The following is a 16,819-nucleotide window of genomic DNA, read 5'->3' as shown; positions in this document are numbered from 1 at the left end:
AGTATTACCAAAGAGGTCATAATATACAATCATACAAAAAAATTTTTGTGTAAACCTATGTTAATTTTTTTTTTTTGCTTAGTTTTCCTCTTTTTACCTTTTCTTAGTATATTAGTATATTAGTATATACAGTACAGTATACAATTAGGTATATTAGTTTTTCTCTTTTTACTTTTTATTAGTATATTAGTATATTTACTTTATATTTAAATTTAATTCCAAATTAGAGATAGTAAATTAAATATTTTGGATTTTTTATATATAAATTAGATTATTTACCAAAAACCACAAAAATCAGTTATTATTGTATCTTTTACAAAAATAATAAATATATCTTAATTTTAAATTTTAAATTTAAATAAGATTTTCATACTAATGATAAATAAACATCTTATTATTATTTTATATCATAATGAATTAGTCTAAAGTTTTTAAAAATTCAAAATTAATATATATTTATATTATACGGTAATATGATAGAGCGTCCTAGAATTATGTTTTCATAATTACAGTTTTTTGTGGGTTAATTTATCAAAACATGCAAGATAGTTAGTTGTTTGATTTAGATTAGAAGACGGATTAATCTATTTTAACAGATATATAAATTGATTGTGTGGTAATCTAAATTCACATTATAATAATATTTACAATTATAATTATATTAATGTATATTTAACTAACTCATATTTTTATTATACTAATATACATTATATTTTTATTCTAACTCATTAGAATCTAGTTAATTAAGTATACAATTACCTTAATGTAACTATAATTATAAACATTGTTATTATGTGTATTTGATTACTACTGGATCAATCTATATATCTATGAGTGTTAAAATTAATTATTTCGTCTTTTTAATCTAACTCGAATCAACCAATTATCTCTTGCATGTTTTGATAAACCAACCCGTAAAGAATCGCAATTATGAAAACATAATCTTAACCCTCTCTATCAAATTATGTATAATATAAATATATACTACTTTTGAATATTTAATATTTTAGGTTAATTTTTGATAATAAAAAAATAATAATAACATATTCGTTTATCCTGGAAATTTTATTTAAATTTGAAATTACAATTTAAGTCTAAATTAATATCTGTTTATTATTTTTGTAAAAGATACAATAATAACTGATTTTGTGGTTTTTGGTAAATAATCTAATTCATATGTAAGAAAATCCAAAATAATTTAAATTACTATCTATAATTTGGAATTAAATTTAAATATAAAATAAATATATTAATATACTAATAAATAGTAAAAAAGAGAAAAACTAATATACTAATATACCAATACACCTAATCATATACTGTATATACTAAAAACAAATATATACTGTATGTACTAATATACTAATAAAATGTAAAAAGAAAAAAACTATGCAAAACCAAATAAAAAATTAACATATGTTTACACAACCATTTTTTTATAACTGTATATTATGACCTCTTTGGTAATACTTTTTTGTTTTTCTAAAAAGTAAAAAGAGAATAATTCTGAAAATATTTTTTTATAAATTAAAATATCAAACATATGACACAACTCTATTTGGTAAAATAAATGACCAACACTGAAAACTTTTGGAAAATTAAACAATACTATCAAAGAGATCATAATATAAAGTTATTCACCGTGTGATTAAAAGAAATCAGAGTATAAGCACAAAGTGATCAATGATAGACACGTAGCTTAAGCCAACTATGCATTTTCAATGTCCATAAATAATTATTTGCGAACATATCTTGATCATTCTCATTCTCATAAATTTTAAGAATGCAATTTTGTGTGCCTATTATAAAATAAGTACGGATTATTTAAAAAAAATGATTCTTATTTTTTTTAACTGTCAACAAAGTATCAATTATAAAATAAAAATAAAGTAATAAAACTAAATAGATAAATAAAATTTTATAGAGGTTATGAGCATGTCCTGAAGAATTAACCCATAAAGATGAAAATGATTTTGCTGCTCAAGGAAATATTTTTTTTTAAGTATCATCTGGTTTTCTATTTAATTTTTTTATTAGTATACTTTCACTCACTGACTATATATGAATTTTTTTTATCTAAATATTTTTTTTAAGTATAATATATATGAATAAATAATTTATACTGGTTGGAATCATTTTATTACAGAAATCTCTTTGTAATTTCAGTTTTTCATATTTAAATTTTATAGCACAAGATGTTATATGAATTATTAATTATGTTAGATTTGATTACTAAAGATATATTTGTTAAATTATTTTAAGCTTCATTTTAAAATTAAAATCAAAGCCAAAATTGTCAACAACAGAAAAAAGGGTGACAAAGCCATAGTAAATTATATTTATGCATTAATCCATGCTATTTAAAAACTACATAAATTTTAAATAAATATTAACAGATTTAATATAAAACAATCATCAAGCAAATTGCAATAGAATTAATAAAAAAAAATTGTTAGTTATTGTAAAATCTATGAAGAATGTTAAACTTTATAAACCAATAACAATATATTATACAATTTCTAAGAATAATTAAAAACCCAACTCCCATCAAACCTTTGACATTCTTTGTAAAATCTATTGACATGATAAAAATTTCATAAAATTTTTACTGTTTCCAGAAAAAATTTATTTTCATTGATCTTGTAGTTCTATTAGAATTTAGTATTATCAGGATATGGATTCATTCAATCAATAGTTATTTCAAAAAAAAATATGAAAAAATAGTGAAAGATCTAAAAAGAGAAAAGTGAATTATCAGCAAAAGAAAAGATAAAATACCATCATGGAGAACAAAAGAGGAAGGATTCGATCAAGCAGGAAGAACACAAACGTTCTGGCGAAAGCAGAAGAAATACGAAACGGCGGAGGAAAAACTAAAATAGTTGAAGAGAAGAGGAAGAATGGTCGATAACTTAATTAAGATTCTCATTTTTTTATTTAACCGAATTGACTCCGAGAACTTATTTATAATCTACAAAATATAATATAATTTTCATTTATGTTTTATTTATTTTTTGGGCTAGATTTTCAATTAACGTTTTGAATTTTCTTTCTTTCTTTCTTTTTTCTTATTTTATTGCTGTTTAATGCTCATTTATATGTTTTATTATTGAAGGTCACAATATTTACATGTTGTATAAAAATAGCCTCACTCGACATTATGATTCTGCTGATAAAAATTCAATGTTATGTCTTTGCGATATTTCCTTTTAAAAAATAATAATGCTATCGATTTTTATTTAAATTGAATAATTGGATCAGAATATTTAACATTGAAAATAAATGAATTTGACATATTCTATGTTCAACAAAAAATATTTTTAGTTTTTCTTCCAATTTTTCTTTTTTCAATTTAATTAGTATATATGCATATTAGCCTAATGTTTTCTGGGTTTCTTACCTTTATAAATTTATTTATAGAGTTTGAATTTGAATTATAATTCATTGTTATTTAATAAATGATTTCAATTTTTTATTAGATATGTTTAAGTTTGTATAATTGGATTTGATATTTGTATATTTTTAGAGTTTCTGGACTAAAAATATTAAATAGACTGCTAAACACATAATGTTATTAACATAAATTATTATATATATATATATATATAGATAGATATCAAGTTTTAAAAATAAATAGTGAGTTTTCATGTATAAATTATATATATATATACTATATGCTTAAAAAGCATGGAAATATCCCCAGATAAATCATTTAAGCTAAAATCTAAATAAACAGTAAAATGCAATAAAACAAATCTTTTAATTTGTGGACTGTCTAGAATCAAATTTAATTATTTTAAAACAAAGAACAAATAACTTATCTTGTTTTTGGTAAAAGTAAAATAACTTTTCTTTATTAATATATTAGAAGATAGCAAACAAAAATTAATATATATTAGTTTATGATAAAAATCCAGGATCTCACCTTAACATTTGTTTGTCAATTAGACACTACAGTTGATTTGTTCCTTTTTTTTTCATGTCCAATCCTTATCCATATGTACGATAAGTGAAACATGGCCATAAATCAAAATGTAGTAGAAAATAATTTTTTTTATCTACTGAAAATATCACAGAAAATATTTTATTAATTACTTTAAAAGTAACGTGTCCCAAAAGGGAAATAAATCTGTTATGAGATTTGTTTCATAAATGGTTTTTGTTTTTTTTTGTTGCCCTACTTATTCCATTTATTATTAAATAAAATTTAAAGTCATAGAATAAAATTTTAAATTGTTGCAAAGAAAAAGGAAAAACTTTATAACCATATTTGTCTATTATAGTTTTCTATATAAATAGCTTTGAAGTGGTAAATATATTATGTAATTTTCTTTTCATTTGGGTTGGAAAAGAAAATGGATTCTAGTCGTGATAGCAGTTCAAGCGATGAACGGGAAACTTCTATGAACACTAACAACAGGGAAAAGAAGATTTACCAGCGCCACTCTAATCATCAAATTCAAAGGCTTGAAGCGTAAGATTTTAGTTTTTTTAAAACATTTTGATTAAGAGCCTCTTAATTTATAACTAATGTTTTGTAATTTGATTTAAGGTATTTCAAAGAATGTCCTCATCCAGACGAATCGCAACGACGTAAATTGAGCGAAGAACTGAAACTTAAACCAAAACAAATCAAATTTTGGTTTCAGAACAAAAGAACACAAGCTAAAGTAATATTTTGTCGTATCTATTTTTTTTCTATATATCTATATATATTATAATTTAGTCATGATGTGAAGTAATTTAATTTTTGAGATTTTTTTTTTCAAATTATAGGCTCAAAGTGAAAAAGCAGACAACGCATCACTTAGAGCAGAAAACATGAAGATAAGATGTGAGAATGAAGCAATACAAGAGGCACTAAAGACTGTGACTTGCCCTCCATGTGGTGGCCCTCGCCCTGGGAAAGAAGAACGCGAGCTCTATCTCCAAAAACTGCGTGCACAAAACGCCTACCTCAAAGCACAGGTGCGTGTTCATGCATATATATTATTATTTTTTTCAATTAATATTTTGATTCTCACCAATATTTCCATCGTTAACTGGATTGTTAAATTCTAACGCTAAGAAGCAAAGACTGTTTAGTATCATTTACTTATGGATCGTTGTATAAATCTTAAAATTATATATAAAAAAACAGAAAAGTCTTTTTCAATTTTTTTAGTTTACAGTTCATTTTAAATACTGAAGATAGTAAGAATTTTGTTAGGGTTTGTCTGGTTCATGGTTTATTTAAAGTATTAAATAGAGTAATACATGTTTGAACTTTTTTAAAACGATACAAAAAACCACCAATGGAAAACTAATAAAAAATGATTTAAACAAACTTTAATTGAACTATACACATATATTATATTTATTTATGCTAATAGTTATTATTTATAAAATTAATCATCGATTTAGTAATCAACGATTCGTTTGAATATCGTGATTCTGCGCTTATATGAAAATCGATTCATTTGAACACCGTGATTCTGCGTTTATATGAAAGTTAGTATGATTTGTTTCCTTGTTTAGTTTTACAAATAATGTCTACATGCAATTGTTTTTTCACTAAACCCATTAAACCATCTCTATAATAGATAGAAGATCACCAAATATGAACAAGCTAATTTTTTTTATAAAAAATAATAATTTTTGGATGAATGTTTACTTTTTCCTTAATTGTGAATGTTTTTTATGTTTTTTTTTTTTGGTTTTAAGAATGTTTTGTATGTTGTATTATAAATCAGGCCTACGTCGGATTCGTAAAGAAATCTGTTGGGGTTTGTATAGTTTTCACTTTGCCGGTTGAGTCTTTTCATTTGAAATATTAAACATAATTATAAAATTTCATAAAAAATAAGATTATAAACATCAATGGAATATGATACAAACAAGTAATTTTGATAATTTTTTACTGTATATATACATATTCTATTTATATTTTTGCTAATCGTATTTTAATATAAATCTTCAATTTAATCATCCGCAATTCAACTAGTTCAACCCCGTGACTCATAAAAATGAATAATCTGATTTGTTTCCTTGTTAAATATTTGAATTTACAAACTATGTTGATATCACAATAATCGTATTTATGTTACCGATAAAATCACTAATGTTTATGTTGATCGAAATATAAATATCAGCGTGAAAGACTCTCAAGTTACGTAAATAAGAGTGGAGTTCACCCAACAGCTAGCGTCGATTCCGTAGCTTATCCACATGGTCCATCATTGTACGCATCGACCTCCTCCGATAATCCTCATGTCTCCTATGGACCTTCTTCGAACTATCTCCCCGAGCCACTTAGCTTGGCAAGAGGACCATGCCCTCGTGAACACTCCAACATCGCCCAACCGCCTCAGCCGCCTCAGCCGCCTCAGCCGCCTCAGCCGCCTCAGCCGCCTCAGCCGCCTCAGCCGCGAAGACCGCAGCATTTCCAGCCGCTATCTCAAATGGAGAACATCATGATGTCTGAAACGACGGCAAATGCTGTGACAGAGGTTATAAAACTGATTCAAATCGAAGAACCAATGTGGGTCAAGTCGTCTATCGATGGTAGACTCGTCATTGATCAAGAGAACTATGAGAAATTGTTTACAAAGATTAACCGTTTCAAGAACCCAAGTGCTCGTATTGAGTCTTCTAAAGAAGTCGTCGTGGTTCCAATAGATGCAAGAAACTTGGTGGAAATCTTCTTGGATACGGTACGTATTTAATAATTTATATATAAACTAAAATCAGCATATGAATTATCATTTTTTTAGCAAAAGTTTCATTTTAAAAAATCTAAACTACTCATATTTGTTCTGTTTTTTATAAATAAAGTTTGTCATGATATAATGAAAATCTAGGAAACTATAATTTTAATATACAATTCAAAAATACAAAATATTGCAGGAGAAATGGGCGAGGCTTTTTCCAACAATTGTGAACGAAGCTAAAACGATTCACGTCCTGGAATCCATGGACCCACGAAAACAAAACTTCTCGAAACTGGTATGAATCTTATAACATTTTTTGTTGTAATGTTTTATTTTAACAGTATATATAACCATTTGGTGAAACAACAAAAAATACGGGCTAATAAATAAAACAGATGTATGAGCAAGTGCACATTCTGTCGCCATTGGTGCCACCGAGAGAGTTTATGATCCTAAGATGTTGCCAACAAATGCAAGAAGATCTCTGGGTGGTTGCTGACGTGTCGTGTCATCACGTAAACTTTGACTTTGAGTTTACGACTCCGACTTGCTCCAAACGTCCCTCCGGTTGTCTCATCCAAGCCTTGCCCGACGGTCGCTCTAAGGTCCCCTCTCTTCTCTTTTTTTTTTTTATATGTATTTATTTATTTTAAATAGTTTCCTATATTTGTTAATTTCAGTCTTTCTTTCTTAACTAAATCCATTATAATTGATCAATTAGACATCTCACATCTATAGTCAATACCGAAAAACAATAAAATCAGAAATATATTTGATGGTTGGAAATGGCTTGGCAGGTTTCAAAAGCATAGCATATCATTTTCATAGAGCGCGAGAAATGGTTTATGATATATGATAGAACCGTTTTAGAGCATTTACTGAAAGTTTATAATTTGAATACCCTATAAGAAAAAAAACCAAAATTAAACTATGACAAACAATGCATGAGCAGGTGACGTGGATGGAGCACGTGGAAGTGAATGATAAAGTGCGAACACATCGGCTTTACAGAGACCTTTTATGCGGCGGCTTCGGCTACGGAGCTCGCCGTTGGACCGTTACTCTTGAGAGAATGTGTGAGAGGCTCTCTCTCTCCTCCATCCCTGCCTTCCCCACCACCGACTACGGCGGAGGTATTTTTATACATATCACAATACGTTGATTTTTTTTATTTAAAATATTTTGAGCTTTGAAGAAAATTCTAATATGCAATGCAACAATGATATTTGACAAAGTGCTAGTTTTTTTGGTTAACAAAGTGCTAGTTTTGACAAAGTGCTAGTTTGTAAACTCTTAGCGTGTGAAACTCCCAACTATTTATAAAAGTTAAAGATATATTCTCCTTTTTAATGTAGTTGTGAAAACTATAGAAGGAAGAAGGAGTGTCATGAGGTTAGGAGAAAAAATGTCCAAGAATTTTGCATGGATACTAAAAATGTCTGGAAAATTCGATTTCTCTCAACTATCTGAAACCAACAGTAGCGGAGTTAGGGTTTCGGTGCGGGTAAACAATGAGGCCGGTCAACCGCCCGGTCTCATTGTCTGCGCCGGTTCATCTTTATGTCTCCCTCTCTCTCCTGTCCAAGTCTACAATTTCCTTAAAAATCTCGACGTTCGTCACCAGGTAAGAATATATATGCATGTATTGATTGATTTCACGAGTCCATATTTAACTAGCTTTTTTTAAATAAAAAAAATGTCGTTGTTTTTCACATTGTTGTTAATTAATTTGGTAATTAACATGAAATCTAATTTTCGGATTTAAAAAAAAAAAAAAGTGGGACGTTCTCTGCCAAGGGAAACCGGTCGCTGAGGTCGCTCGCTTTGTCACTGGATTAGACAATAAGTGCTCTGTGACTATTCTCCAGGTATTTTACTCATACTACTAGCTTGCTATTTGTACATTATATAAAAGTTAATATAAATTAACATTTTTCAACTAGCATTTCATAGAGATGTTTCAATTAGTGTAAGAAATCCATGTTTTCTTACGAGCAAAATATAATAGAAATGACAACAAAAATTATCATGTTTTACTGATATATATTCTTTTTGTTAAGTGTTTCCTTGAAAACCATATGATTGCCTCCTAAAAAAATTCTCCGGAACCGGCTCTAGATCGAGTCACTGATGTTCATTTTTGTTTGACAGTTTAGAGGTCATGAACCGCAAGTTGATCATCATCACTATAATAGATCAAACATATATTTGATCATATGACTAACATAAATATCTCTCTTTCCAAAGTAACCCACATCTACATTCTCATGGAAGTTCATCACATTTGATGTATATGACATTGCATTAATTAACTTTGATTATTTTCTCCTAATAGCTAATGCTGTTTTTTTCTGTATATATGTATTTAGCCTACAACTGCAACGGAGAATGGTGAATTGATGATATTACAAGACAGCTTCATAGATGCATTAGGAGGTATGGTGGTCTACGCTCCAATGGATCTAAACACAACATACGCTGCCGTTTCAGGCCAAGTCGATCCTTCCGGCATTGCAATCCTCCCTTCCGGTTTCATCATCTCCCGTGACGGCCGTCCTTCCTCCACCCCTGCCGCCGAGCTCGACGGTGGCCGCGACTATTGTAAGACTCTCCTCACGGTGGCTTTCCAGATCCTCGTCTGCGGTCCGAATTTATCTGCTGATCTCAACATGGAAGAGTCTACGGCCACAGTCAATACCTTGATCAGCTCCACCGTTCAAAGGATTAAAGCCATGCTTAATTGCGATGGTCAGTGAGAGAGTTTAGCCAACCAGCTTCATAAACCATCAACTGTTTGGTTTTTCATCTTTTTTTCTTTCTTCAATAATGTTTGTGAGTGAGAAGACTTTTCTCCGATGATTCTCTAATGAGTCATTATACTCATATCTTTCATGTTCTTGGTTGATTTTAAACTTATAATAATTTCTAAGGGTGATCCTTAGATAAACAATATTTATGCTATAGCCTGTTGTTGGCATATTTGTTTGTGACATTTTTCTATGATTATAAGATGTTATTGCTTAATTTCAGTATTCTTTTTTATTTATAAAGTTTCAGTATTTGTTTAAGTAAAATAACTTTGATATGACTAATTATTCTATGAAATTCATCAATTAAACGATAAAGTGTAACGCTCATGTTTGTAAGTAACATATCTACATCAAAATATCTTTTTTCTGGTACGTGAAAACTGCACCATGGGAAATGGATAGCTAAGCTTACCTGCAAGACGTGGTACTCGTTTTTTCAACCTTCATATTAATTCGTTATTATGGTGATAATAATAAGAACAATTGTACAAATGTGTTCCATATGGTTTTTAGTTCTTTATAAATTGGAGTGAAATCGATCGAAAACTGGTTCAATTATACGTTGATTTGATGTCATTTTTCCGTCGTTATAAATTTTATTTTTAATATTCCTTTTAAATCTCTTAATTATGTGGTTAGGTTGGAACTGTAGAGAAAAAGAAAAAGGACCGAAAATACTAAAATCAATCATATACCTAACGGTACAATTTGCTTGGTTTAAACATTTAACCGAACGGTACAGTAATAAAGAGAAGATAAAAACCGAATCGACATGCAATTGAAAGGTGCGACAGATTTTCTGTTAACAATTGGCAAAGAGAAGACAACGGACATTATTTACGGTAACATTCATCGTCACCACTAACTCCTCCCCAAGCTCTCCCTTACTATAAATACCCAGACCACTCTTCATTCTCAATCTCTCTTTTTCCTCTCTGCGACTAATTTCTGTACATCGGATTCTATCATCGGAAATCAACCATGGCCGCTGCAATCGAGAAGCTCCCTCAGCTCAAATCCGCCACCGATGGACTTAATGAGATGAGGTTTGCGCTCTCGTTTCCTTCTCGATTATCTGTTTTATTTCTTTCTGTCGAAAATCTGTCAGCTCAGATTCTGATTCTAGATCTGGTGATCTTCTTCATCGTTTAAACTTGATCTGTTTCCCTTGTTTCAGCGAGAATGAGAGAAGCGGATTCATCAACCTCGTCTCACGTTACCTGAGGTTCGTCCTTGGTTTTGTATCTTCGGATGTGTATTTTCCTACGTTGATCGAATTTTTTTTTTTTTTTTTTGCTTTCATCTTGAGTTGGGAAGATCAAGCTGTTTCTGGTTGAAACGTTTCCGTTTACTCTTAGTTTTCATAGATTTCTGGAATGAGTTTGAATTTTCCTGTTGGTGTTTATCAAATTCTCTCTTCATGGATGTAGTTTTAATTTTGAAATGATCGACTTATGACTATTTCTAGTATTGGATCTGGGGATAGATCTAAAAACATAGATTGTTTACATATCATAGACGACCAAATGTTTTTCTAAATTCTCTGATTTTCATTTGAATCTGAAGCGGTGAGGCTCAGCACATTGAATGGAGTAAGATCCAGACACCTACTGATGAGATCGTTGTTCCTTACGATAAAATGGCTAACGTCTCCGAAGGTATTTTTATTCTTTTCTTGAATGATACAAATCTGTACTAAAGTTTGCTCTCTGTATGCTGGATGTTCTGTGTACTAGTTTTGCATTGCGACATTTGTCTCCCTACCATTCAAGAATAATTTTTTTTATGTTTCAATGTTATGAAAGATGCTTCCGAGACCAAATATCTGTTGGACAAGCTTGTTGTGCTAAAGCTTAATGGGGGTTTGGGAACGACAATGGGATGCACAGGTCCAAAGTAAGCTTTCTAATCTTGCGTCACTATCAGTATTCAGAACTATTTTCGCTTAACCTTGCTTGAGTAGTTGCTCTAGTCTCTTTGAGATAGTAAAGTTGATGGTGTAATTCTGAATACCTTTGCCAGCTTGAAGATCCATTTACCATGTCCTCCTTGTTTGTGGGCTGCTCCTTGGTCTATAGGATTTATTGCCATCGCTAATGGACTTAGCGCGTCTTACTGTAACTAGTAAAACATTCACTGTCATCTTTTAAAAATAGCATGGATTATGGTAGTAGTCCAATTCAGGGGTAAACAAGTTCGTCCTAGTAATTACCATCCATAGTTTTAGCTTGGGTTATTGTGTACACCATCATCGATTTCATGTAAATATTCTTGAGGTTTCTATGTCCAGTCCTTCCCTGATGCGCTATGCGACATATTCTTTCTTCAAACAATAGGTTTCATTTTCTTTTCCTGTTTCTGTGCAGATCGGTTATCGAAGTTCGTGATGGTTTGACATTTCTGGACCTGATTGTTATCCAGATCGAGGTTTGTCGTTTTTTCGTTTCGTTTGTTCTAATCTTAATGCCTTTACATAACCTCATATATCGCTTTCCACCACAGAATCTCAACAACAAGTATGGCTGCAAGGTTCCCTTGGTTCTCATGAACTCATTCAATACACATGATGACACCCAAAAGGTACTTTTATTTCACCGAGGATCACATCTCTTGAGTTCTACATCTATCTTGTTGTAGGCTGACTGATTTTTGCCTCGTTCAGATTGTGGAGAAGTACACCAACTCGAATGTTGATATTCACACTTTTAATCAGGTATTTCATGTCAATGCCTTTACAAGTTAAAAAACAAATTTCATTTATTTCTATCCAGGTCAACCCTCGAACTAATAATGTTGTCTTAAATTATGTAGAGCAAGTATCCTCGTGTTGTTGCTGATGAGTTTGTGCCGTGGCCTAGCAAAGGAAAGACTGACAAGGATGGCTGGTATGATCTCGCTCTGGTAGACTAGTAAACTTGTACTGTAATTTTCACTGCCGTTTGCATTTGGTTTCTTTTTATCACGCAAAACTTTTTAAAAAGTTTGCACTTGCATCACCACATTAACTGGCAGAAGGAATAGAAACAGACTCAGAGCACTTTTAGATGATCCTCTGATTCTAGTACAAATTACTCATAACTGGGTCAGACAATTCTTTTTTTCTTTAATAACGATCAGACAAATCTGGTCCCCTTATTAAATGGAATCTTTCTTGTACTGAGTAATGGTTGATTATGTTATGCTATATATGTGTTTAGGCCTGGTGATTTAGTTGTCATTATTAATATATGAAGCTGTGAGTCCTTGTATTCTAGGGTTACCCAATTATATAGAGAGTGGTCAAATAGCTTTGAAATGTGTGATAAGCTGTCCTGGGGTCTATTCGAGAGTGTGGCATGCTTACAATCTTGATGATGCTCCTTTGGGCGCTGCTTAACCAAATATTGCAATCCTCATGGAGTTTGTTTTCCTGTAAATATACCATTTGCATTTGAGATTCCATTTGCATTTAAATATCTTCTATGGTTCTATCAGATCGCACCACTTATAACAGATGTCTTTGTGAAGGTATCCTCCTGGTCACGGTGATGTATTCCCATCCCTCATGAACAGTGGCAAGCTTGATGCTTTCTTATCACAGGTTTTTTCCTTTAATACTTGATGTTTGTGTCCTTAAGCATTTGCCAATTTATTTTTTGAACAGTGGCAAGTCTATTACTATTTTTGTCTCCACAAATAATCCATGATTTTTGTGTCGTTTAGCATTTGCCAATTTTAATTCCGGGTTTCTCACTATTCAGGGTAAGGAGTATGTCTTCGTCGCCAACTCAGACAACCTTGGCGCTATCGTTGACTTAAGTATATCTCCCTTCTTAGTTTCTCCTTTATTTCTTTTGCTTAGTTGCATTTAGAAAAATAACATTCAATCAGAGACTAATTCTTGGGTGTGGTTGACTCCGTACTGTTTCAGAAATCTTGAAGCACCTGATCCAGAACAAAAATGAGTACTGTATGGAGGTTACACCCAAAACTCTAGCTGATGTAAAGGGAGGAACTCTCATCTCCTACGAAGGAAAAGTACAGGTAAAATTTGTTTCCTGTTTAGATGTAGCTTTTCAGCTGCATGGTTATTGGAAAGTTACTAATCAAACTTGGTGTAAGTACCTACTATAGAATTTTTTGCATTCTGTAATCACTCGCCTTCTTATTGAGCATGCCACCTTCAAATCATAGGTTTATCGAGGCTCCTAATTAAATAGTATAAGGAGATATAATTTGCTGTCGTCTTTGCAACTCATGATTCTCACGGTTTTTCGTTTTTCTTATTGACCTCTAAATTTGACTTTTTCGTTATGTATCTCAGCTTTTGGAGATTGCTCAGGTTCCTGATGAGCATGTAAGTCCACACCTCTTATTTTCCTTCTAGTTACTTTATATTTATTCCTTTCTTTTTGATGATATAGATTTCATTTTTACTAGAGCTTCCTTGAAATTCTTGTACCAATTTGTCACTATATGCTAGCTTTCATTAGCTTCCTTTACTGGTTACATAATTCGCTCCCATATTCGATAAAAAATGTTGCTTCTGCTCTGAGCATGAAACATAATTGCTTATCTCTAGCTATTGAGCGTGAATAAGAATGAGTTTCTCGCGTTTTTGGTAGGTAAATGAATTCAAATCAATTGAGAAATTCAAGATTTTCAACACAAACAACCTGTAAGTAGTCTCTCTGGCCCCCAAAACATGGAGAATAACAGATTTATATGCGAAGGTTTTAACTGTTGAACTTCTTACAGTTGGGTTAACTTGAAAGCCATCAAAAAGCTTGTGGAAGCTGACGCGCTTAAGATGGAGATCATCCCAAACCCGAAGGTACTAGTTTTACAATCATGCCACGCTGCACAGTTATTATAGTGCAATTTTGCATGATTTGTCTAAAATCTTCTCAGGAAGTCGATGGAGTCAAAGTTCTACAACTGGAAACGGCAGCTGGTGCTGCGATAAGGGTATGCATTTTGTTTAATATTTCACTTAACGCAGTTTTAGGAGAAACGCAAACCGATACTTTCTTCTAATATTTTCTCTTTGCACAACCGTTACTTTCTTCTAATGTTTGCCCGTCTTCAAACAGTTTTTTGATAACGCAATCGGTGTGAATGTACCTCGGTCACGGTTCTTACCAGTAAAGGCAACTTCAGATTTGCTTCTTGTTCAAGTAAGCTAAATTAAACCACTCCTTTCCCTACAAAAATCCTAAATATCCATTAGACGAGCGAGAGAGAGTTAACAATTCTTAATCATCTTTCACAGTCGGATCTCTACACTCTCGTGGATGGTTTTGTTACACGAAACAAAGCTAGAACAAACCCCACCAACCCAGCTATCGAATTGGGACCCGAATTCAAAAAGGTAAAATAACGTTCTTTCCCTGTCTGGGCTTTCTGGAAAGATTATTTCATTCTAATACAATGTAACTGTGATTTTGTGTTTTTTTTTTTGTGATTGGTTAATAATAAACAGGTCGCTAGCTTCCTTAGCCGGTTCAAGTCCATCCCGAGTATAGTTGAGCTCGATAGCCTTAAGGTCTCTGGTGATGTCTGGTTTGGATCCGGCGTTGTTCTCAAGGGCAAAGTGTCGGTGAAGGCAAACTCTGGGACTAAACTTGAAATCCCCGACAATTCCGTGGTCGAGAATAAGGTAACGTTTATATATAACACAGTAACACTGTGTTTCGGGCATGTTACATTTCCGGGTGATATTGTAGGAGGTATATCACTAGACTCAATTTCTGCATTATGTTCTTACAGGACATCAACGGTCCAGAGGATCTGTGAAGAAGTTTAATGAACTTTGATGCGTCTTCTTCTTTCTTAATACACGAAAGCACTTTTAATGAAACTTTTGTCCAAGTGAAATGATCACAAGAATAACGAGAAGCGATGTTTTCTTTTTGCAGCTTAGCCCCCCAAAAAAGTACGTTTATAAATTTTACTATTTTCTTCTTTTTCCCTACATGAGTTCTTTCTTTTGTTTGTTGATGAGAAGTTTCTCACGCCTTTTTGGATATATGTAATATGTACTATTTCGTCCCCATCTGAGAGTTCAATTATATATCTTTAAAAATATATATATGTATGGAGTGTAACGCCGCAATATCTTCGTAGATTGAAGGTATGGGTTGTGTTGAAGTTATCTTTCCTTGTGATCACCGTTTTCCTGTGGTTCATTTGCTTCCAAGTAATCTCAACAGCGAATGATAAGTTACAAATGTCTCTAATGAGGATAAATGTGTGAATGGTTGGAACCGCGCCTCCATCTTTTTAATTCGTATATTGTTCATAACTGTCAGATATATTGATGATAATCAATACGTACGAACTAAGATGAATCGCATAAGAAGGATAAGTTAAACAAAAAAATTAAGTGAACAACAAAAATGCTAATATACAATAACATCATAAAATTTAGTAAATATGCATATTATTTACCGGAAAATATCTTTAAATAATGTGAAAAATATAGAAACTTCAGACAAGAAGTGTCTGAAAACGTTAGTGAAAATCATCCCATTATTTTCTGAGGAATATAACTCTTAAATTCACAAAACATAGAGTGTTGACAACACAAAATACTATAATTACTATTATTTTAGGTTTCAAGTTTCAACCACTTATTTCATTCATTTCTCTATCATATTGCGCCAGTTGTCCAAATTGCTTCTACTACTTTGACCATTTCAATCACACGACATCTAAAAAAGAAAAAAAGACAATAATTTTTGTTCTTAAAAACTCATGAGACATAGATAATACGGTTGGTCCATAAATAGTTTCACTGTTCTGCCTTTTTCTACACACCACACATCTTTTCAATCTCTCAATCTCTTTTATCTTTTGGTAGAACATTCACACTGATTATCACAAAGTCAGATCTGGCCTTTTATTTCAAAAGAATATATCCTTCTACTTTTATCCCGTTTGGCTATAAAGCGACATAAAAAGGATGTTGGCCAATAAATACGAACCACATAACTACGATCGTAGAGCTTTATAGAAATGGATTTACCGATCCCAACTAGTATGTGGACCCACCATTTAGCAGAGGATCTTGTGAGATATCTCTAATACCACCCACCATTCATCTTCACTTCGCTAAAATTATCTATTGGTAAATCTCTATGGTTTATCTAATCTATTAATGCTGTAATCACCTTTCGAATATACTTGCCCCTGTGAAATATTGCGATTTGAGTTTCTCCAATTTGAAATATGTTCAATTGACCAACCTTAAGTCATGGAATTTTTTTTTTTGTGGTAGTTTACAAATTATCAACATTTTAGAAATTTACAATTGTGATATAATTTTTTTTTTTTGGTTTT

General features: G+C 31.5%; 2 protein-coding genes across 3 annotated transcripts; both read left to right on the top strand.

Annotated features, from left to right (window-relative positions):
• Window positions 1-4,351: 4,351 nt before the first annotated feature.
• LOC18018701 (homeobox-leucine zipper protein HDG10) lies at window positions 4,352-9,674 on the top strand. The gene is made up of 10 exons (XM_006400202.2): window positions 4,352-4,474; window positions 4,553-4,670; window positions 4,777-4,968; window positions 6,132-6,692; window positions 6,886-6,984; window positions 7,085-7,294; window positions 7,642-7,822; window positions 8,045-8,313; window positions 8,468-8,557; window positions 9,059-9,674. The coding sequence occupies exons 1-10, from the start codon at window positions 4,356-4,358 to the stop codon at window positions 9,443-9,445; spliced, it is 2,226 nt and encodes a 741-aa protein (XP_006400265.1). The 5' UTR covers window positions 4,352-4,355; the 3' UTR covers window positions 9,446-9,674.
• A 627-nt stretch (window positions 9,675-10,301) lies between these two features.
• Window positions 10,302-15,569, top strand: LOC18018700 (UTP--glucose-1-phosphate uridylyltransferase 1). 2 transcript variants are annotated; one of them, XM_006400201.2, is made up of 19 exons: window positions 10,302-10,545; window positions 10,677-10,724; window positions 11,066-11,157; window positions 11,305-11,395; window positions 11,866-11,926; window positions 12,002-12,079; window positions 12,162-12,212; window positions 12,311-12,384; window positions 13,007-13,079; window positions 13,240-13,297; window positions 13,410-13,522; window positions 13,803-13,835; window positions 14,104-14,156; window positions 14,237-14,312; window positions 14,390-14,446; window positions 14,572-14,655; window positions 14,751-14,849; window positions 14,961-15,137; window positions 15,248-15,569. In XM_006400201.2, exons 1-19 carry the CDS (start codon window positions 10,481-10,483, stop codon window positions 15,272-15,274), a joined length of 1,410 nt encoding a protein of 469 aa, XP_006400264.1. In that variant the 5' UTR covers window positions 10,302-10,480; the 3' UTR covers window positions 15,275-15,569. The 2 variants fall into 2 exon arrangements, with proteins under 2 accessions (XP_006400264.1, XP_024012070.1); XM_024156302.1 differs by having other exon boundaries at window positions 11,866-12,079.
• The last annotated feature ends 1,250 nt before the right edge of the window (window positions 15,570-16,819 follow it).

The sequence above is a fragment of the Eutrema salsugineum genome, unplaced genomic scaffold (assembly GCF_000478725.1).
Source record: "Eutrema salsugineum unplaced genomic scaffold, Eutsalg1_0 scaffold_2, whole genome shotgun sequence".
In the NCBI taxonomy this organism is placed as follows: domain Eukaryota; kingdom Viridiplantae; phylum Streptophyta; class Magnoliopsida; order Brassicales; family Brassicaceae; genus Eutrema; species Eutrema salsugineum.
The sequence above is the reverse complement of the archived record's forward strand: the minus strand, read 5'-3'. Positions and strand labels throughout refer to the sequence as shown.